General features: G+C 42.8%; 1 protein-coding gene across 2 annotated transcripts in view; it reads right to left on the bottom strand.

Annotated features, from left to right (window-relative positions):
* Positions 1-8,443: 8,443 nt before the first annotated feature.
* IFT25 (intraflagellar transport 25) overlaps positions 8,444-23,808 on the bottom strand; it is a 114,494-nt gene continuing 99,129 nt past the window's right edge. Inside the window, exons 3-5 of one of the 2 annotated variants that reach the window (XM_078673452.1) lie at positions 20,587-20,655; positions 17,803-17,846; positions 8,444-8,952 (exon numbers count right to left, since the gene is read on the bottom strand). In XM_078673452.1, coding sequence (XP_078529578.1) covers positions 8,863-8,952; positions 17,803-17,846; positions 20,587-20,655 — 203 coding nt within the window. In that variant the 3' untranslated portion in view covers positions 8,444-8,862. The remainder of the gene's footprint in view (positions 8,953-17,802; positions 17,847-20,586; positions 20,656-23,808) is intronic. The other variant, XM_078673451.1, reaches the window with a different exon arrangement.

Below are 23,808 nucleotides of genomic sequence, written 5' to 3'. Positions count from 1 at the left end.
CATTGAAGGTGAGTTGATGGCAATGCCCCCACCTGGTTTGGACACTCTATCCTTGCGGACAACTGCATAATTAGGAGGTAATGGAGCCACAACGTCCGGCCCGGCACTCTCATGAAGCCCGGTCTCCGTGAGGAACAGGGCGTCAGGTTGCTCATCAAGAAGGATCTTGAAAATGTCCATTTTGTGTTTTGGGAGTGAGCAACAGTTAAGGCTAAGTAAAGTGAGGTATTTAATGGGAGGGGCTGCCAGTTGGGTGTTGTGGTGGAGTCCCGTTGGTGCAGAGAGGTGAGACTGGGAGGAGGCAGGGGAGAATTTGCAGCAGGGACAAGTTTTACCAACAATGTTTTCCGCTGAAAACAGGTGACAGTCTTGTTTCATTGGAGGGCGGAGAGCAAGGATTTGGTCAGAGGAGAGCATGAGACTTTTAGTGGCAATTTGACCGGGGTCGTGGCCCTTGGCCCCGTCCGTGCGCGGACGGGTGCAGACGGGCGCCGGCGCGCGTCCACTGCGAGTCCACTCAGAGGGATCCATTTTATGCCTGACTAAGCCGAACAGCTAGCCCGCTGCCTGCTCCGCTCCCACCAATATGGCAGCGGTTTTTGGCGGCAATCCCGAGTGTTCCCAGCACCCCAATTCAGTTCCTAATCGACTGAGTGAGGTAAGCTGAGAGCGGCAAGTACAATTTTTAAAGTGCATGCAGAAAATCAGGAATAAAACAAAGTAACAGAAAGTAGTTAAAAAAGCAGCAAAACTCCCGGCTTCCGCCTCAGGAGTACCAAACTTGTATGGCAGATAAGTGCGCGAGCAGAGAAGGGCGACTTTTATGCCTGACTGAGCCGAACAGCTAGCCCGCTCCGCTACCACCAATATGGCGGCAGTCCCGAGTGTTCCCAGCGCCCCAATTCATTTCCTAATCGACTGAGTGAGTTAAGCTGAGAGCAGCTAGTACAATTTTAAACGTGCATGCAGGAAATCAGGAATAAAACAAAGTAACAGAAAGTAGTTAAAAAAGCAGCAAAACTCCTGGCTTCCGCCTCAGGAGTACCAAACTTGTATGGCTTTCTCTCTCTTTCTCCATTTTGCTGTAAGTAAACATATATAGAATGTATGCAAGGTCTGCAAAGTGGAAGAATAGTACAACTTACTTGAGGGTCAACACGGAGTACAAGGAACAAAGGAAGAGTGAGAAAGAGGAAAGGAAGGAAGGAGGAGAAAGGACACGTACAATGGTGGTAAGAGTAGTAAAGCAAAATGACAAGGAACATGTTATAACTAATAACTAATAAATATAACATGATCTAAAACAAAGGGAGAATACTACAACATTTTAAAAGGTAGAATGCCTAAATAACATAATCTTGGTTTAAATAAACCACAAATCACCTAAAATGGGAGAGTCGACATGTATGAACTATACAGAGGAAAGGTGTTTTTTCTCTGGAGGAGATAGCCTTGCTCCTGATGGGGTATGTGGGAATGCGTGGAGATAATATGAATGGAGACTGCCCCACATTTAATGAGGAGAAGTTAAAGAGCAGTAGTGCGATAAGTATCAGGTTGAAACATCTAAAGGCATGCTTGCTGAATTCACCATAATATGGAGGGTAATAAAATCCCGGACAACCAAGAAAAACTAAACCTTTAGTCAAAGTACTAAATGTAACCAGGTGTGGTTTTCCAAAGTAAATGTGAGTGGGGATGGGATGTACAAGCATGAATCTTATGTTAAGAAGTTGTTATCATGTACTGCACTGGCTTCAAGATGTTGGAAGTGGAAGATGAAGTAACCTCTTATTCGACATCTGAAAACAAAATCATCCCCGATTACATTGGGCATCTGGGGGAGCAAACACTGGAGAAATATACACTACTATTTTGCAATGTAGTACTAGCAGTTGCATGGTGGGACAATGCCAAACGAAAGGGGAGCCCCAGTCTTTCCACACCTGGGAGTGGGAATCGAACCTTAGCTGGTGTATGAGGGCGGAGGAACAAGAGTATAGAGCCTGGGGTTGCCCAAGCAAGTTCGAGAAAGTGTGAAGGCCTGTTCTTGAGGGCTGCCACCACCCCAGAGTGAGATTAAGGGGGGGCCAACTGGTTGACCATATAAGCACATGCAGGAGGGGGAACACCAATGGGGTGGGGAGGAGGAGCAGTCGGGGTAGCACGAGAGGGGACCAGCACAGACAACTGATGATAAACGTCATGCTTGAGATACATATCGACACCTGTGTTTGACCATCTGCTAGAATTCAAGGTTATGAGAATAGACACCAATGCCTGTTGTAGCTGTACAATGCATGACGCCAACTGTCTGGGAGATGTTTGAGTTGGTGTCGTTGGAGTTGATGGGAAGAGGTGTTTGTCTGCGCATATCTGGCCAGCTGAGCAGACCTCCTCCCTTGCATTGATGGTGCAAAGTGTGATGTACGTTGAAAATGCCAACAAAAAGATAAAAAAAAAAAAACAGAAATCAATCTGAAATAAGGTGAAGAGTGGCAAGTATGAGCTAACCTGATATCCAGAGGAGTACACTCTATTGATCCAGACGTAGATTTCTCAGGTAAGTAATGACATGTTAAGGAGATTAAATATATATAATGTTCGAGTAACCATAGATGAGAAAATTATCGCATTGTCGAGTGGTTGGTACCCATTGTTGTGTCCCCAAAGGAGGGAAGCAAAATTCAACTATGCACAGACTTGCGTGAATTAAACAAGAACATATGGGAGGACAACCGTCCCTTCCCAAATTCACAGAAATGCTAAGCATGATGGGAATTGGAAGGGTTTTTAGGGTGTTAGATATGTCGGCAGAGTATCATCAAGTAAATTTACATCAAGTATTACACTCAGAGAATGCCATTACTGTTGAATGCCACTTAGTTTGGCATCAGTTTCAGCTGCCTTCCAAAAGATAATGCATAGACTATTTGCAGGGCTAACAAGAGTGTTATGTTTCCATGGTGATATAATGATAGGCACGTGAGCAGAAGAGGAAATTTACTATTTGAGGATGTATAGTTGGTAAGGATTTTAAAAATGGGTAAAGGATAAAGAAGAAAAATGGCAGGTATTTAGGACAAGAGATTACTGAGAATGGTATCAAACCATAGGAAAATATTATAAAGGCCATCAAAAAGGCCATATGTCCATCGAACAAGATGCTGTTGAAATCATTCCTAGGGTTGGCGGAATAATATTCTAAGTTTATATGTAATTTTACCGAAATTTTGTAGAACTTATAAGGGCAATGATGATAAAGAGAAATATGTTTAAATGTCATGATGCTTTTGAAAATATTAAGAAATGTATTACCAATGCCCTAACGCTAGGAAGTTTCTATGTAAACAAAATAACTTTTATTACAACAGACAAAAAGCAATGTAGGTGTGGGAGTGGTATTTTCACAAAGGGTTTATGGTCAAGAAAAAAAACATTGGTTTGCATCACGGCGATTGCAGAGTGCAGAACGATCATACTTTGCCATGAAAAAGGAAGCATTAGCATCCTGTTAGGGGATCAACCATTTCAGGTACTATCTTTAGGTTCTTCGGGTCAGATTCCCAAAAGTAATCTGAGATAAAATCCTAACTTCACGACTTTCTGTATTTACAAAAGGCATTTAGGAGTAGTAAAGTTAGGATTCCTAACTTTACTACTCCTAAACTGAGAAAAAGCCTAACTTTACGACTTTCGGTATTCACAAAAGGAATTTAGGAGTAGTAAAGTCCGGAATCCTAACTTTACTACTCCTAAATCCTTTTTGTGAATACCGAATGTTGCAAAGTTAGGATTTTTTCTCAGTTTTGTAAAGTTAGGAATCCTAACTTTACTACTCCTAAATGCCTTTTGTGAATACTGAAAGTCGTAAAGTTAGGATTTTGTCTCAGATTACTTTTGTGAATCGGGGCCTTCGTTTTTATTGTTAGAGCGGACCATAAACCATTGTTTAAGTTTTGGAGGGCAGTACATCCACGGATAATACATTGCCTATTGACTGTGATGGATTTCAATTTTGTAACGGATTATGCAAAAGGGGTAAAAAAACCAAAAACATTTTGTCTGATTGTTTATCACATTCATCAGTTGAGAATGTATCATATGCACAAGTAGGAGGGGATTAGGAGGTCCATATTGGAGGATAGTTTGTTCTAAGCAAAGAGGAGTGGAAGAGAGCTGTTTGGGGGGGAAGATGATATATATGAAGAGATAAAAAGTGCATTGGGGCAGCTGGAGTTTGGGTAGGACTTAAAAGAAGATAAGTGTCTAATTTTCATGAAAAAGCAATAAATCACTCATGGGGATAAGATTTTAGGGGTGTGACCACATTGTTCCACCAAGACAGGTAAGAGTGAGGTCGATCAAGATTGTACATGAGGGGCATCTGGGTTGAAGCATGGCTAAAAGAAGGTTAAGACAGTTTTTCTGGCGGCCAAGTATGGATCGAGAATATGAGGGAAATTTAGGAGATTATACATGTGGTAACAGTGATAAAAATGAAATAATTAGATAACCACCTCTGAGTTATACGGAATTACCTAAAAGACCATGGGAGGGATTGCCTATTGCTTTTATAGGATTTATTAACAGATTAGGAGAAAAAAACCTGCTTCTTGGTGGTTGTGGTGGATTATCACAGTAAGTGGTTTGTGGTGAGGGCAATGGATAGGGTAAGCACTAACAATGTTTTTGAGAGGAATATTTTGGGACGAAAAAATACTCAAGATGCTAGAAACCAATAATGGGGTGCAATTTGTCTCAACAGCAATGTCAGCATTTATGAGAGAGTTTGGGATAAAGCATGGAAAAGGAGCATTGTTTAGACCACAAGCTAATGATCTAGTAGAACGGTAAATCGAATACAGATGGAGATAATCTAACTTTCATTCACAAATAGTTTGTCATGAAAAGAAGAACTAAACAAAATGAGTTGAGCTGTAGTGAACTCCCACTCGATAACATGGTTATCCCCTTACATAGCACTTAAAGGCAGAGAGCCTGCTACTAAAGAATCTCTAATGTGGTTCCAGAAGAAAGATCAGATTTAGGTGAATTGTGAAAGCATGAGGGATATAACAGCCTGTTTGCAAAAGCATGTGAAAGATCTTACAACAACAGAAAGGGTTTGAATGGAATGAATCTAAATTGTGGTGGTTGGGTAGTAGTGTATGCCAGGTCCGGTGGATTAGTGCGTCCACTGGCGAGGCCTGTGTTTGATCTCATGGTCACAGGTTCAAATCCCGGCTAGTCCACTCAGCCTTTCATCCTTCTGAGGTCAATAACATGAGTACCATTGCATTGGGAAACAATAAACATTTGTTAATCAGCGCCAAGATGTCTACGGGTGAATGTGCGCTTTACAAATGAACGTTATGTAATGAAGGCTAATTTTGTGATGAAAGGAGAGGGCAACTATTCCCAACCTTAAAAGATAATACAAGTAAAACATTTGGTGGAGAATTAAGATAATGGCAAATAATAGAGTTTTGTCAGTATGTGTAAGGTCTCTGGCCCGAAGTGATATGTATTCTCTCTCTTATGTACCTGTTTTGGATGATGGAAAACAATGGACGTTTGGGTGCAAAAGAGATAATATGTATTCTTTCCTTACATACTTAATGCTTGAGGATTTTTTTAAAGCCAGGAAGTATGGTTTTAGGTACTTGTTGACTTTACTATTAGGTTATATTTTTAATAATTGTTGTTTTGTAAATATTATAACATTTATATATGCACAGGGGAAGGTTGTGTGATTTGAAGAATACATACTTTGTTTGTAAGTTGGACTTGTATCAGGGGCGTAACACAGGCCCCTGCAGCCCCCGTGGTGCGGGGGGGGGGCTCTCACCCTCCAGGGGGCCCGTCAGCACCGCACTTCTGCTGGGGAGCTCTAGATTGAGTCCAGAGGGGGCCCCTTCACTTACCCTGCAGGGAGGCCCCCTCAAGGTTCGTTACGTGTTACAACATATTTGTTCTATTATTACTCTATGTACATACAACAAGAACATATCCTCTGTTTTTTTTTCTTCAGCTCCAATGAATGAAAATCAAAAGACATTTATGTTTCAGAGTGACGACTCCTGATTGTTTGCTAAGGAGGAATACAGAGGCAGATGTACGAACATTCCATTCATTTTAGTGATTGAAATAGAATTTTGTGAACCAACTTGTGTACTAATTGGCCAGTTCACAAAATCCCCCTTTGGAGAGGGTACAAATCCAAACGTCCTCATTATTATTAATGAGGTAGGTTGCAAATTGTGAATCATTCCCTTTGGGGTCCATCACAGGGCTGCTGGCCTGCTGGGGTCAGCAAACCACCATGTCTGTGATCATTTTTAAATAATATATTTTTTTATTTTTAATGCAGCCATTTATCCTTAAAGGAAACGTGTCTGTGTTAAAAAAAAATTTTTTTTAACAGTTTACTTAAGAGTAGGCAGTGGTCCTCTAGACTACGTTCTGCTCCTCAACAATCTTTTTTTTTTAAATATAATTCACTAACAGGAAAGAGTACCAAGATGACTGTTTCCCTTTTGAGAATGGGTTGTTACCCCAACTAGGGAGTATGTAACTTCTCAATGTTTTGCAACCAGTTCACAGCTCCAAAACAATTGATACATTTCCTTGCAATTCTCAAATTTTGAAGAGACGCCCTAAACATGTTATTTGTTATCCATTTCTCATCCCATTACTTACTTACCTAATTCTTATTTGTAAAGCGCAAACATATCACCCCCTTATGGGTTTCAAGGCGGTGGGGGCCATTGGGGAGATTTAGTGAGCTATTGCACAGAGTCACATGATGCTGAGCTGAGCTGCCGCCCAGGGGTTTAATACAGGACAAAAAGCCTTTTCTCGGTTGCAAGCCTGTGATATTGCCAGTCGCAAGATTCAAAATAGCTTTATACATCTGGCCTCCTCTGTACATCTGAATCTCCCAGTAACCCACCATACGTTCATGACGTACAAATCAGACAGCATAAACATTTTATTGCCATATCCAATAGCAAAATTCACCACTTTTAACTCTTTAGTCAGTTTATTCACACTCTTATATTTCGTATCATAATGGGAACATTACAGAACCCATGAAAGCCTGAAGTGGATTATTAAATTATTGTATAGAATGTGCCATATCATTACAATTTCTTGAGATATTGAGCTCAGCCTCTACATGAATTTTTAACTTGTAGGTACAAGCATACTTGGTATGTTCCCTATCTGTCAATGGGCATTGCCACCACCCTTCAAAGTAGCATTATATCTTGATATTATTGATATGGGTGATAAAATAAGTGAACAAGACCCATTCACTAAATAGCTGTAATAATGGCTATTTACTTGAATGTGAAGATTCGACATAATAGACCACCTGTCAATATTACAGTTCCTGTGGTTTACTACAACACATTGCTCCACTTCCATTAAGTATCAAGAAGACCTTATTCCTAGTTTTGGAATGTTAAGGTTTATGTATTCTACAGTGAGATGGCCAAGGAAAGCCCAGGGAACACTCCTTTCCAAGTGGATCATTAAAGACGTTTGATCACCATACTGTAGTCCACGCCGTTTTACCTGCTCCAGATACGGCTACAAAGATTCAGGAGCTATTCAGCCTTTTGTGAGTGCCAAACCTCCAAATGACAACTTAAATTGATCGATAGCAGCCCACACCTGCAAGCCTATGGGCCCAGTGTAGCTGAAATGGTAATTCAGATATGAGAAAATGGCAAAAACCTTTGCACATAGACACTGTACATTACATGACACGCATGTTAAAATATTACTAAAGAACATTTTAACTACATCATAGGTTGACAATGGCCCTTTTCCTCATTTTGTACCATAGTCTCTGGATGTGCTAGTTAACGGAGTAATTATCTTATTATAATGCCATCTAGAACTTTAACACTATACTGCCCCCCATTTCATGGAATGTTGGCACTACATCACACTTTTTTAAATAATTCTATTTTTAGATTAATTATATACATTGCTGTTATGTATAACGTTCTTATTCCATTACATTGTTACATATACTAATAGAAAGAAATTACAATGTAGGCCATATGTGTTCTGATTTGAGGGCCATGCTCTGAAATTAATGTATGTAAGTAACTTGGCTTAAACGATATTTGGGGAGGTTTAAGTTTGCTAAAGAGCAAAAGTGAAGTAGCAGTTGATGAGGTCAGGACATCCCTAAATGAGGGGCATTGCAAAACTAGGACAAAAACTGTAGATACTTCGTAAGCTGCAGGTGTTTAGTTATACTTAATTTGTAACTGCATTTCATTCTACATAACGTATTATACGATAAGGAAGAAGTAGCCTAGTTTATTTATTTGAAAGGTTTTATAAAGCACGAACATGACCCATCAGGATATCAGTGCGCTGCACACAAAGCATGCAATATGAAAAGGTGATTCATTTCGAAACATAGCTTTTATCTTTTAATACATGTTCGCTTCAGTACAGAATATACCACAAAGAAAATATAACACAATGTAAACAAATCTTCAAATAGAAAACTTGTGAGAAGCATATTTAGAACAGAGTGGGTAGTAAGAGGGATTCACTTTTTTCATTGTAATTTAAATCCATTTCTGACTTTTGAATAGACACTATACAGTTGATTTTTTTTTTCCTGAAACGATTCAACAGATATTTACAGTGAATGCTTTACATGCACTTTGATACATAATTTAAGAAAATTACTAATGGATGTATTCACCACTTTTAAGTGTGTGAAACTATATACAAGGATCAAACAATGCTTTATGTAGAATGTAGTATATATTTCAGACACTTCTTTCTTGTTCCAGAAATGCACATGAAATGTGAGATGTTTTCTGCTGCTCACTCTGCAGTCACTCGGTTTATTGCAACAAAGTGATCGAAGCCAGATAATATAACAAATCGCAGGTGGGCAACCTGGGTTCCAGAAAGCTGTAATAGATAAAAATAGATCATTTTAACAACAATCTTTCAGATCAAGCTAAATCTGAAGATCAGGAGTCATCTTGCTAACACTGCTGCACATAATGCTATCATTTCAGTCCATGAATATAAACAGTCCAATCTGAGAAAACATAAAGCAGTAAACAAACAGCAGAAAGTTTGCAGTGAGCTACAACAGTTATAGGAGAAAATAAGTTAAAAGAAAAAAGGGTTATTTAGATCTTTGTGGATTAACTGACAGCCCACCAGGACAACCTTTTGCACTTCTGCCGAACAGCCCTCCATATTTATAGATCTCTGCCTGGCGGGTATCTCAGTGACAAAAGTGCAACCGCCAGTACGACAAATGCACTTTTTCAATGAGAATGAAAAGTGGGCCGTAATTTATTTTCAGTCCACTGGCCATTTCGCTTTTTTTCATAAACATTTCTTCAAAGAAAAACTCAAAGGCCCCAACACCAAGGAAGTTTCTCTTTGCATAGGAAATCCAGGCAGGGAAAACCAGCAAATATCACTCTGACCTGACGATCTAGTAGCAAACAGACCGTGAGGGCAGGGGTTTCCGTTGGTGAAATCAGTCGAGGCCCCACTGATGGAAACCCAGTGGTTCCCAGTTAACTAGTGGTAAAATGCTTGTGCTACCCCTGAAGCATTAGGACATTGGCAAACTTAACTTACCTATAAGATCTATAATGGTACCAAGGTGTACCAATAGGGCCCCTAAGTTAAATGTCACAAGTGGACTGCAGCACCTATTTTTCCATACGCTAAAGTGAGATTGTAAACATGACTGCAGGCCTGCCACCAGTAGCCTGGCTGTGCATGTTTTAACTGCAAATTCAATCCGTTTAAATAATCCCTAAATATTATTATGTCACCCCAAAGTAGTTCCTATTGGCCATAAGACCAGAGGCATAGTATTTAAAAGTAGAACATATTACAGTTTAAAGTTAAACATGTCCATACAGCAAAAAGCACTGAAACCTTTTTTCGATGTAATAGTGATGGCTGTTCTGTAGGAAAGCATTGTGATACGATATTAAGTTTAATAAATGTAATCTCCAGCTAGGACAGAGCTACAAATTAAAATGTTGTTCTTCTAAAATTATTTATTACAAGCCCAATTGACTGATGAAGTCGGATTTGTAATAAATATTTTGCAAAGGAGAATTTTAGAAAGTTACCTTTGCCCTGAATGAAGCCCCAAGCTAAATCTGCATTTTTCTCTTCTTTTTCTGCCAACTAGTGATTTCAATAGGTATGAAAGAGGTCTGAACTTGCTCCCAGGACAGGGACAATAGGCTTTGTGTGTGGGGAGGTGGTGTTGTACCCTTGACAGGATGTCATGTGGGCTAGGCACAAGAACCAGATTAACTTCAAAGAGGTCTACCCTGTGGTGGGCTTATTGTTGACACAGTGTCTCATCTAGCTGGAGTGTCAAGAACTGCTTAACAGGCCTGCTCAGGTTTTTCATACAATACTTGGGGCACAGTTCAAAGAGGCCTCCACCGTAAAAGGCAGATGTCACCTAGTACTTCTTTTGTCCTCCAGAAGCCCGACAGGCCCCGTTCATAGTGACCTTCTTTTTGACATTACAGTGTCAAAGCCTTTTTGAAAGGTCTGCTGGGTTTTCATATAACATTAGAGGCACACTTCAAAAGAGTGAAACAGAATGGCAAAACAATTTGTGTGTATCCTCTGTCTGGTTGTTGAAAGCTCAGTTTTGTTCTATCAGACTTCTGTCTCGGAGTTTATTGGGGATAAAGTGACTGCCTAAAACTTGATTATAGTTATAGATGCAGGAGGACACTAGGATTACCAATATAGCAGCCGCAGCGCCTCTATTGGGGAAGAGGAATATCGCCCCTCTGAATAAAATGCTGCAGAGTCGATAAAATAAAATGATAATAAATTGATTACCATTTTATTTTTCACTACTGCCGAGCTGACCATCAGGACGGGCGAACCATTGCTGCTAAGTGGTAGCAGTAAAGAGGCATGGTAGGCACTTAAGTTGAAGTGCTCATGTCACTTTGGCTGGTTGTCTTGCGACAAACAGCCACATATGCACACTTTAAACCTCTCCAACTCAAGTGGTCGTAGCTGGGTGGAGCAGGCACAGGCCCCTAGTTACTGAGGGAGCATTGAGCCAGCACGTTCAAGCTAATACTGGCACTTCTCTCATGCTGCTTAACATTATACGCAGCATAAGAGCAGCGTTTGGAGTAGTTAAGGGTGTTGACCTGAAACCACATGCTCCCCATACCACCCTGTTCCTATCCCATGGACAAGTTCAATCAAACAACGCTAGTGTCCCTGTTAGGCTATGAAAGTGAGGATCATTCCCCTGAGTATAATGAGGAGCTCACAACAAGTAGGGATCTCCCCTGGGGTGTAACGAGCATAGCCCATTGAGACATCGTCCGCAGCTGTATCAATTAAAAGACTTCTGAGTGCCTGGGGTGCAAAGTACTTGCGGCCTGCACTACCCTCCTGGGTATGGATTCCATGGAAGCGAGGAATCACCACTACGTGATAACAAGCAGAGATGTTTGGAAGCAAGGATCATACCCTGGAGCACGTAACACATTATACATTTGAAAGTACAGGAAACTAAAGAGAGCTGTCCGGAATTTTACATTTTTTGTTAGTGTTTGCGCCATGATGGTAGCCAACTTCGATAGGTCCCAATATCCGCAATCATGTAAGCTGGTAACTGTGTTGCTTCATTTCTTCACTCCCAATACATCTTTATTTTAAATTTTTTGTATCTTTTGTGTTTCTAAACCATGCAGTTTCAAAGCACTTGGAAATGGGCTGATATGTTGTCACTACACGAAACATCCGCCACTGTCACAGGGAATCACGGCCAGGGCAGCATCCAGTGCTGGATTCCTCTATTTGGCCTTTTTCAGGGGGAGAAGTGGAGCTCATCTGTTCTGAAGAATTAGAAGAAAACACAATAATATTGTCCATCTGCCCCAGGAGGATAACCGCAGCGGGGTCTCTAATCAGCCTCTCCGGCGGCGTAGCATTAATTTGGTTTGCAGGAACGTCCTCTGATAAAAAAAACAAAATGAATCTCGAACTTCACCCCATTTTGGTCCTTCCTTAATTGAGCAGTATTATAGCGCGGCTCCTGGCATTTGGCTCTTCTCAGCTTTTGGTGGTTCTATTTCTGTGGTGAGGAAAGAGAGGGACCTCACAAGCATGCTTGCAGCCTGGACCATCTTCATCATCAGCTGCCTGGTACAGCTGTCAGCAATGGGGTTTCAGGGAGGCGCCAGAGTGGTTTAAGGAGCAGCCAGACACGTCAAGCGAGATCACCCTCCCCAAAAAGCACGTTCCAACCAGCAAACCAGTGTTGTCCTGCAGGAATGAGGAGAACCGAGAAGGGGACAGGAGGTGAGCCAATGGATAAAAATGCAATTTTTATGTAATGTTATGACCCACTGAGAGAAAGTCGCACTGCCTTCAGACTCAACTCCAGAGCTCTCAGTCATGGCTCGTTATAAACACTGTTTATAACAAGCCATGAATGAGAGTTTTGGCGTTGACACTAAAGACATTCACAATGTCTCAGTGCTTGTCAGTGGGTCACAATGACTGAATCGTTTGCCCAACCACTTGTGCCAGCCACGAGCTGCCACTACAAAGTACAATCCCCACACACAGCCCAGCCCTTACAGCTCAGGTGTAGTGTGGATGAAGACTTTGGCTAGCTTGAAAATGCCTAAAGAGGGTAAGATTAACCTAGAGAACCGTTACCCCAATGTATAGGGTAATTTACACGCACTAGCACGAGACAGGCATATATGTGGAAGCTCCAGGCACCCACTTTAAATCACTCCTGGAACTGTGGAGGGTCAGAAGAGGCCTAAAATTGCTGTCTGAGACATGAGAAGAGCATAGACAATTGGATCAACTATTCTTCTTGTACCCAGCACAAAGAAGAGGACTTGAAGGGTCATAAGGCTGACCTCCTGCTAAAGCTACAGAGTCACACAAAGCTATACAAGAGACCTAGTCTTGCACCCTACCAGCTGACCAGTGGCAACTGGACCCTCCTTTTGGCCTCTGCCTGCCACACTACGAGTCTCTAAGTGCATTCTGAACCCTCCCACCCTTCCCCCTTCCCGAAGTCCTGGGGGTGTTTAAAAGTGTCCTGCTGTGGTGGATTGAGACTTAAAAGTCAGAAGGTAAAATATTTGATCAGTGTGTACCTGGTTAGTGTCTCCGACCTGCACTTCATCAAAGTCCGGGTCAAAATGCACCTATTTGCTGTCCTACCACGACCATTGACTATCATTGGCACTTTATGCTTCTTGCTGTAATTCCTACTTAAAACATGAAAAATTCATATGTCTGGTTCCCCTTGTTGGAGTTTTTCATTTTAGTGTACTTTTGTTTATAAAACTTTACTCTATTTTTCTAATTTATTTTTGGATTTTTATTGTCTGGCATTTCAACTTAATACTGTTTTAGTTGTATTACTGTTGGTGCCTCTATTGTGGCTAGTGTGGAGTTTGTACAATAATTCCTCCATGTCCCCCGCCTCTCATGCGGGGAGAGTCTGGCAATATTGGTCCAAGTTCTGGACCCAAGTTCCTATTCTTCCCCTTGCAGTGCTTCTTTGCAAGGTTTTTCCTGCGTGCTTCAAAGGGCGAGGCACGGCCCACCTAGTATTGCCACATTCACCATTCTTGGCATTTACAGTATAAACAATAACACACAAAACATGAATCTCATCTCCCTGCAATCCGGGCTTAAAACTACCCGTTCCCCCAGCTATGCAGAGTGAGTGTCACCCAATTCCCAACTTGTCTACGAGAAGAAAAAGAGGGGGGTACTTATGGCGCAAGAGCACAGACCCCTGTCCCCCTAATTTGCTATCACAGTATCTGCATTATTTGTTCTACTTATAAAGGATATTGCCCAGTAACCACTGCTTTGCCACCTGGCCTGAGGTCCACTGGGCCCATCTCTCTTTGTCATCTCTGTAATTTTGTTTATTAAACTTTACTTTGGGATTTTTATTGTCTTGCATTTCAACTTTATTACTGTTTTAATGTTATTACTGTTGGGGCATCTATTGTGGCTCGTGTGGATTTTGTACAATAATTCCTCCCATGTCCCCCGCCTCTCATGCGGGGAGAGTCTGGCAATATTTGCCCAAGTTCTGGCCCCAGGTTCCTATTCTTGCCCTTGCAGGATCTTTGCAAGGTTTTTTCAAAGTGCCTCAAAGTTCGAGGCACGCACCCACCGAGTATTGCCACTTTAACCTTTCATGTCATTTACAGGATAAACAATAACACAAAACATGAATCTCGCCTCCCTGCAATCCGGGTTTAAAACTAACCGTTCCCCCAACTATGCAGAGTGCCTGTCACCCCATTCCCAACTGGTCTACAAGAAGAAAAAGAGGGGGGTGCTCACGGTGCAAGAGCGCCGACCCCTGTCTCCCTAATTTACTATCACAGTATCTGCATTATTTGTTCTACTTATAAAGGATATTGTCCAGTAGCCACTGCTTTGCTACTTGGCCTAAGGTCCACTGGACCCATCTCTTCTTGTCATCTCTGAGGCAAAGACTAAGCCGCCATTAGGCCATATCCAGGAGGTCAGTGATCTATATCCTCGATATTCGTCGTGATCTAGGACTGTTCCTACCTACTGTTCTCAAACCGTCGAGCCATTCCTGTGCCATACCTGGAGTCTCGAGGAACCATGTCTTTCCTTCCGCCTCATTCCGCAGTTTTGCTGGAAATAACATGGAGTATTTCACCCCTTTATCTCATAGCACCTTCTTGATATATGGAAAGGATCTCCTTTGCCTACGTGCGGTTTGTAATATGGTGTTTCGATCTCAGATGTTGAACAGCCTAGCTAGCAGGGGCCTAGGAGGCGCCCCTGGCTTTGGACTGCGCCCCCCGAACCTGTGGGCTCTTTCGACAGAGAAAAGGTTGCAAATAGTTTGTGACTAGATCTTCCACAAACAGGTCTGCAGAGAGCCCCTCAGTTCGTTCGGGAACTCCCAAAATTCAGACATTATTATGGCAAGATCTGCCTTCGTATTCATCAAGTTTCATTTCCAGAATATCACTGGAGGTTTGCAGTTCTTTCATTTGTAGTTTCAGAGTTTCTGAGTCAGATTGGAGCTCACTAGTGATGGTTTCCATGGTCATTTATTTTTTGAAGAGCTGCCCTGATAAGAGTAATCTCTGTCGTAATTGAGTCCATTCGATGTTCAAGTGAGGTGCGCACTCCACTAATTGCCTCCATTATGTCTTTTAGAGTGAGGTCTCCTTGTCTGGCCACCGGTTCCACTGATGCGACCGACTTGGCTGAAGAAGCCATCTCTGTGTCGGGGGGCTTTAATATCCTATATTTGTCGAGCTTGGTTTGGAGAGTTTCCTTCTGTCCTTTAGCACCAGGCATATGGTCTATGATGGGAAGGGGATTTTCATCCCTTGCCTCGGGCACTGTTTTCCCCACGGGTAACAGCTGCCGCCCAGCTGTGAGGCAGTAGTACCTCACTCAGCCTGTTGGGGTTCCCTCGAGGATAAGGGATCTGCTTCCCACGAGGATAAAGGATCTGCTTCCCAGTAGTATTGCAGAGCCCCACTCTACTTATTGATCCACTTGTCACCGCCAATTTCCCCTCGTTGCCGTCAATCACTCTTTGGAGGATTCAAGGTCTTGAACACATAGAAGGGAAGCACTCAGGGTGGTCCCCCACAGGTGCTGGTGAAGTCAAATGTCCCCCCACTAGTTCTTTATGTAGGTAGGGCGATAGGTATTGCACCCCTCCTTTGGTCGCACTGCCGGACCTACCACACTCATAGGTCAGCCCGTCCACTTTTTCCAGTGCCTCACCCCACATATTCGTCGCCTTAGGGGGAGACCCCTGGCAGTAAGCAGTTCGGCTCTCCCCGCAGCACAGGAGGTGTTGTGTTTTCTGGGAGCCCTTAATTTACTGGAGCTGTGTTCTCCCCGTATATTTCCTCAGGCTCCCCCCAGAAACGAGCAGGCCACAGAGTATTTAGTCTGGGGCTACACCTCACCTTCGGCGTCCCAGGTCCCTTACCCAGTTTCCCACACTGCTTTAGTTCTCCAATTACACATATGGCCCTCCAAATCTGATCTGGGATCCTCTGTTTGATGACTGTCTTCCCAGGGCCTACCTCGTCTCTGGGCCCTGCTGCTCCCGCATTGTTTTGTGGCGTCGGGTGGCATTTCCTTTAGTCTCCACTTGGGGGCGCAAGGCAGTCCACTGATAGCTGGGCCATGCTGCTTCTTGATTTAGCAGTTAGGCTCCGTCACAAGGCCACGCCCCGCCACCTTCCATGAGCTGCAGCTCCGGCACCTCACGTGAGCCCGATGCAGAGGCCCTCTGAAGTCCGCAGGTGAATTCTTCTCCTCCGGTCTCGCCGAAAGCTGTCGATGTTCGCTCGAGACCTGGAGATTTTGTATGGATTAATTGATGCAGAAAGCAACGGTCCGCTAGAGCCTCGTTAAGTAGCAGCCATCTTTGTTGGCACCTAGCCACACCCTCCACCGTTGTGCATTTTTGGGTAATTCTTTTTGGAGACTTTTTGTTCGAACTGTGTGGTAAGCCTCTTACACCGAACCGCAGTCACCCACAAACCTTTGGTTTGCAAAGCACTTTTTAATATTATTTCCCCACTGTAAAAATGATTTGCCGTGGGAATTGGGGACATTTATGGTTGTCGACGAGGACCATCAGGTACTAGAAAATTTGATCAGGAGGGTGTCCTTACACCTAAAACATTTTGTCAGATGGGTCTTGGCCTCATAACACTCTGGTTTAGGATTTTAGCTAAAGGATTGAGACCAAGGATATAGGCCATAACACATTCAACCTTCTGCCAAGTCCATGCCCTGTGGTATCTGGCAAAAGTCAAAGTAAAACTGTATGGGAGAAATTTAAAGAAAGGCCTGAGGAGTATCACTTTATTACACAGGGCACAACAAGGTTTCTTTGATCAAAATAGTTTTTAATTTGAAGGGGCAAGAGGGTAGTGCACTGAGGGATAATCACATGTAGGACTGATTTGCCAGAGCAGTGACTTAGCAATGGTTTTACTTTGGACCATGACTTGGTCAGTGTACTTTACCAACTTGAGCATTGGGAATTATTTAGCTGATGTTTGCCCAGATAGAGATCAGCCCCCTTTGAGAACATGCGATATGTGTGAGGTGCAAACCACTGTTTGAATAAGTGATAATTCTCACATAGTAACTATATCTTCAAACTAGTGTATATGTTCTGTTCATTACCAACTGGATTACTTTACAAATTATACAGGTATGATTTGGAGAAAATAAGCAAAGTTTATTTTTCCTTGAGGCTATGTTTGATCTTATAAAGACCGTGGAAAAATAAATAAATAACAAAACTTGAACCTTCCATTGACGTATTTAGGACATGTTCTTTAGGGTAATTGTCAAACACCTCTATGAGTTGCAAGAAAGCGTAGCCGGTTCAATCTATTTTCACCCTCTTATGGATCTAACATCCAAATCATCAAAAAGGAACTTATTCAATGCATTATTATCCTATTTTTTTAAAAGCATATACTGCCGGGTCTGGTGGCTCAGTGGACTAAAGCAGCCAGTGCAGGGGCCTTTGTTTCACCTGATGGTCACAGGTTCAAATCCCGGCAGGTCCACTCAGCCTTTCATCCATTTGAGGTCGATAGAATGAGTACCATTGAGTTGGGTAACAATACACATCTGTTATTCAGCGCCAGAACACCTTCGGGTAATCGTGCTCTTTACAAATATACCTGTTATGTTATGTTATGTTATACTCACATTAAATTCCTCTGTCTGAAGTTGACCTTCAATGTGTTCAAGGTCTAGAATATAAAATGTGTATTACAGAATTACGAATCAAATGCTGTATTATTTGAAAGAATTGCAAAGTAATTCAGATAAACAACATATTAACTATTAAGGTTGTTACTGAATTGATTTATTTTAAACTTGCCATTGATCTTTGATGCCATAACATTTTATTAGAAGTAATAGGGCCAGATGTAGTAAGTATTTTAATGGTCTCAAGCACTTCAATTCACTGTTTGCAACCATGAAAATGATTTTTCTTATATATTAATCCCTTTTAAGCAGGCGGACAGCTTTTCCGACTCCTAAAAAGAGATTGCGAATAGATCTTGATTCTGTATCTGGAAGGGGCATGTTGTAGGCGTGCCTTCCATATACCTAATTGGTATCTAATGAATGAATGTTTTACAATTGAAATCCGGCTGCAAAACATTGATATTTTATTAGTAATAGAGACCTCATCTTAACACCCCATCATATTTTCAGAGGAACGTACAGAAATATAATGAGAGCAATCATTTAATAAAGGGTAGCCCAGCCCGGGAACAAAAGTGTCAGGTGTCTCCAACACTCGTCATGTGCCCTATCGTTTCTTAGCAGAACATCCAGGGTCCACTCATAGATTTCCCTTTACTGCGTGTTACATACATGTCCAGATAACAGAATCTATCGATTTCCACTTTGAAAGGGCACTTAAAATGTGGCTGAGAGCAACACTCGAACAAATGGAACACTACAGAGTCAGTCTATATAAGAATGAAAGCGGAGTATTTTCCAAACAGTAAAACCCTACAAGTTAGGACACTGGATCCGCGATATATAGAAGAATGTCATCAGCATAGAGAAATAGCCTCTGATCCCAAGATGTTTCCTATAGTTCTTCTTTTAAATTACGATTATTATCTACTAATGTCTTCAATAATCTACCATTTGACATTATTCCACATGCTATTGCGGGTTCCATATTGTACTGTCTGTTGGGCTGCACATTTCTATCCTTCCCTTCCCTCCAGTTATTCTTACTTCTACCCTTTCACTTTCGGCTCTCACTCACTGCCCTTTGTATTCACCATGATTTCCTGGTCTTTGGAACCTGACCTTCATTTAACAAGACTACCATAGTATGTTGTTATAACATTATCATTTTGCAAGGTTTATAGATCATGCACAAGCAATGACACCAGGTGTATATGCCTTTGTGATTTTACTGAAATACAAAGATTTGCTTGCAAAAAAAAGAATTTGCTTCACTGATTATACTATATTGTTTCTTCACCATACACACCCAGACAGGGCTACCTCCCACCCTGGGGCCACAGTGGTTATTACATACTGTGATCAAACTAACTGACTATCAGTCTGTCCAAGATTCAATTGAAGTGCTCTGTGAAGGCACACCGAAAAAGGTTTGCGACAATAACATTGTAAAAGGTTTGAGAATACTCAAATATTGAAAAGCTGGGTATTCTGGTAAGTAATCATTTAAACAGGCAAATGTGTCATCAAAAACAATGCCAGCGAGCTACTGGCGCTCCAAGTTGATTCATGGCATGGTACACCATGAACCAATGTTAATCTATGGGCCACCAGCAAAGCTCTCGTATGGAAATGCATCAGCTGATACGATAGAGGTAAATATATTAAGACGGGTATTTCATCTGTTGAGGTGCTTGCATGCAAATTTGATCTAAGTGTGGTGTGTCTTCAACCGTAATTTTAGTTTATTGCTTTAAGTCATTTAAGGTGGAAACACATATGCTTTTAAGCTTATTTCCACTGAACTAGAAAACAACATAGGGATGCCAATTCATGTTCTAAATGGCTCAAAATGTTGAACTGTAACACAATACTTTCAAAGGAAGGCAACAACTGCCCCGCAAGTAAAAAGATGATTAGACATAATTACCATGAATTTGCACTGGTGGCTACACCTGCATTATTGTACTGTTCTTATGCTCTATGTATGACAACAAATAATGCAAACCATCTGCTGTCCCATATCTTATCTGTTTATGCTGTCCTTTAGATCATCTCGAATCTGCTTCTCTTGTTTTGGGTACTGCTACAATTTTTTTTGATTTTTACTATTTCGCTATTTTGAATTCTCACCTCTTCGGTGTTTGCGTTCCTGATTTACTGTATTCCTGTTCACGATTTTGGAAAGCGTTCTGATACCTTTGGGTCTAGATAGCGCTATATAAAACTTATAACATAAATAAATAAATAAATAGCAGACTTAAAATATATTCTCAGCTAAGGCAACAAGTGTTGTTAATTTAACTGGGGCATGTTAGAGCCTTCAAGCCTATAGATGCCTGGAATGGCACTCCACGTTCTACAGGTGCTGCTCATGTTATACAATAGAAATGCAATTGCATTTTGTATCTGTCAACATTTTAAGAAAATGTGCAAGTCAACTGTTGACACATTTCAATATAAGGCTGGAGGTTAATCAACCAATGATATTTAAATGAATAATGTATTCTGAAGATAAAAAAAATATATTTGGAATTATTCTAACTGGGCTCTCGCCAAAAAGACCATGATTAATATAATATACAATAAAAGTGTTTTCTTTACTAATTCTGTTGCATTTACTGCTGCCTATATGGCTACATGCAATACAATAGTAAACTGTTAAATGAATAACAGAGGCCGCCTGACCGCTCCTCCTAATTAAGAGAATCTGCTTTGAGAATGAAAAACAGTGATTATAAAAGTTATGTTGTTAACATATGCACGGTTATAACACACCTCTTTCGTGGCTTACTTCAAACCCGACTGGATCTTTGGAAGTGCTTTTTTCAACTCTTAAATGCTTCACTGAAACAAAAATATTATATAATGTTAATGTGCATCTGAGTTCTCATCAAAAACCTTACCAGCATTTCTATCCATTCATCTAAGATCAAAAAATAGCTTCCAGTAAATTACATACTTAACAATTAGGATGGCAACACAGAGACCTAATGATGCCAGCAGTAGTAAACTGGTATTTTTATGTAGGATAAGTGTCAAACTGGGGGATGTGAATGAAATAAGCACCAATAATTGATGTCTTACGTGCAAAGATTGGTGAGGGCCCACTAAAACTTTGTTTTAGCTAGCTGCCTCGCGGACTTACAAATGCCAGGTACAAGTGGCATTCTCTTCCCTGTCTGCTCTGTCCTCCTCTCATCCTTCCCCCTCCACTGACAACTGAGGCCCTCTTACATGCAGAGACTCCACAGGCCCACATGGTTCCCACGTCCTGATGTCAGGAAACTACTGGAGAATGATGGATGGATGTTTCCCCAAACTAGTTGACATCAGTGGTAATATGTGATAATATCAGTGATGTCATCAATATGTTACATCATGAGCACAGTGCAGAGGGATGAGTTGTGGTGGGGTATTCAAAATACATGGTGAATTTCTCTGTTTTTTAGCCTCAGGATTAAAGTGAAGGCTTTTAGGAGAATTTCAATGTATATTATTTTGACAACTGAGAACATGGACACCTGCCACGTGAGCCTCCTGAGTCTAGTGGGTGCTAGGCAAGCACCAGGTCCCATAGAGTATGGCCCACAGGCCCAAACGCCGACTCCTCATCTTGACTCGAAACACAGGGCAATGGTGGAGACAGGAATAATGCCAACCCCTTGTTGCCCAGCACAATGCACACGCAGGGAAATTCAGAAACCAAGGATAACAAGCCTTGCCTCACACCACATGAACTTTGGATTAGAATCTCACTTCTGGAGGGTAGAGATCGCAGAGATCGCCGTCATGCCATGAGCAGCTCTTTGTGTGAGCTCCACGCCGGCTCAAGATACCCCAGCATCTTACACCCTCTGCACTCCACATATAGCGCCGGTCCCGGGCCGCTGGACCGCTAATGCCCTGGAGATGACCATAGGTGGCAATGCAGGCTGAGACCCGTAGGGAGCTTGGCTTTGCCGGACCTTGGTGGTCCCATGACTGCGGAGCAGAAGTGGCGGCACTCGCTGTTCCTGAGCTTGCAGTAGGCGAGGGTGGCCCTGTGGAGTTGACTGTGGCACCCTCCGAGGAGGAGGCCCCAGTAGCCCAGCTGGTGAAGAGGAGCCAGCCCAAGTCGCATTTCAACTGCCGGGGGAGGTGTGGCTCACGTGGCACGCTTCCAAGGTCCGACCACAGGAGAGATGGAGCGATCAACACTCGCCCAGCGAGTATCGGGACACCTGCCAGCCGCCTTGACTTCCACACTGTGGGTGCCTAGGGTGACTGTCCTGGTTGGTTGTAGCCCAACTGGTTTATCCTGTGAACTTCTGGGGCCCCCGATGAGTGTGGCACTGGGCTTCCCAGCAGTGCTGGGCCGTCCTACAATCAGGACATCACAGGAGTGGTTGGAGGGCTTGGGGTCCCTTCTTCGTTTGCTGGCTGCTCCTCCTTCTTGCCTGATGTCTGTTGGAGCTCCTGCGATATGACCCCAGAGTGGTTTGGTGCGCTGCTCCTTGCCTCCGAGGAGTACTGTTGTTCTGCCCTGTGGGTGCTGACAGCAGGCCTGGAGAAGGCTATATTTAACTGGCTGCTCCTCTTTTTCTTGATGGATGACTGGTGGGTGGGGCCGGCCGGGCTGATAGCTGCTGAGGGTGCTCTGGTGAGCAGACTGGAGGGTGGGCACTACCGATACACATATGGATTATACCTTTTATGACATCTTTGACACAATACGAGGCTGCTAGTCGTGTCCTGCCCCAATCCTTGTGGTAGCCTCCAGAACCTACGGGCCATATTAAGACTTGCACTCTTGCCTTTGGTGCGGCTGGCTGTGCTGCGACTTCTGGGCACGCCGTTGGAGACTCCTGCCCGTTGGGGTTTGACAGGCCTTGATCATACTTGCTCTCCCACAGCATTCTCCCTGGACTGGAAAAAAGCATCCTAGGACCGGTTTCGGGCTTTCAGTCCTCATCAGCTATGATAACTTGACTCCAGTGGCATGGAGAGCACCGGGCCCATGTCTGGGCGTACCCGTCCCACCTGGGGTGACAAATGCAAAAAGAATAATTGATGGATAGAATGCAGAACAATGTCATACATTCATCCCAGTACAGAGATCTGGGCCTAAATCTTTCAACCATAGACAGAGTGGCTGTAAGAAGGGGTGAAAACACAACAAAAGCCTAATTTACAAGTAAATGGTCTTTTAAAGACCTGTTTAGTACTCGGGTGCAGCTGCAATTAGATGGTCGCCAGCCCGCAAAGCTGTGTCAGCCCGTGCTGACACACACGACAGGGGGGGGGGCTGAAGCCCCGTGAGCCCAATGGGTGTTGCACGCCTGGTCTGAACTGAGGTGGCGAAGTGAGCTAAAGACCGATGATGGATTCAACCCAGATCTGTGACTGGGGGTGAGTGTCTGAAAAGTTTCAGCTCTCCGTCCATCGGCTCCTTGTATTTGCTATGGTCTCTATCTACCCAGACTTTACCCTCCAGGACCAAACTCAAGGGCTTTGTTTGCCTGGGTGAAGATGAAGCTTTGTGAACTAGGGTTACTTTATTCTCTGTTGTTCCCGGGCAGCCTGCGGGTACAAGTGGAGGCCCATTCCCATTTTTTCCAGTGACCCCTCTGCAGTGAAGGACTGGCTGGAACTTTAAGACAAATTGTCTGTTATATCCAGGACTGGGGCTTCGAGTAGTCACGCTGTGAACGCTGTCAGTATTACCGCCAAAACATGGCCAGAATCGGAGTGGCTGTCGGACAGGGCAAACGGCAGACATAAGCTTGCAAGGATAAACTACATGTCCCATGTGCATTAGCGTTTACAAGTTAACTTTCCCTCCAACCACTTTTTTCCCAACCTTGGAAGAAGTTTTACTTCTGCCCTTGCCAGGAGTAAATTTCCAACCTTTCTTAATATGGGGAAAGATTACAGAAGAGCTAGTGAAAACCCCTAAAACATGGTTAGTAGGTTTGCACAGACTCAAACGTGCTTTCCAACCCTGAAACAATTGCTTAA

The sequence above is a fragment of the Lissotriton helveticus genome, chromosome 1_2 (genome assembly GCF_964261635.1).
Source record: "Lissotriton helveticus chromosome 1_2, aLisHel1.1, whole genome shotgun sequence".
NCBI classification, from domain to species: Eukaryota; Metazoa; Chordata; class Amphibia; order Caudata; family Salamandridae; genus Lissotriton; species Lissotriton helveticus.
The sequence above is the reverse complement of the archived record's forward strand: the minus strand, read 5'-3'. Positions and strand labels throughout refer to the sequence as shown.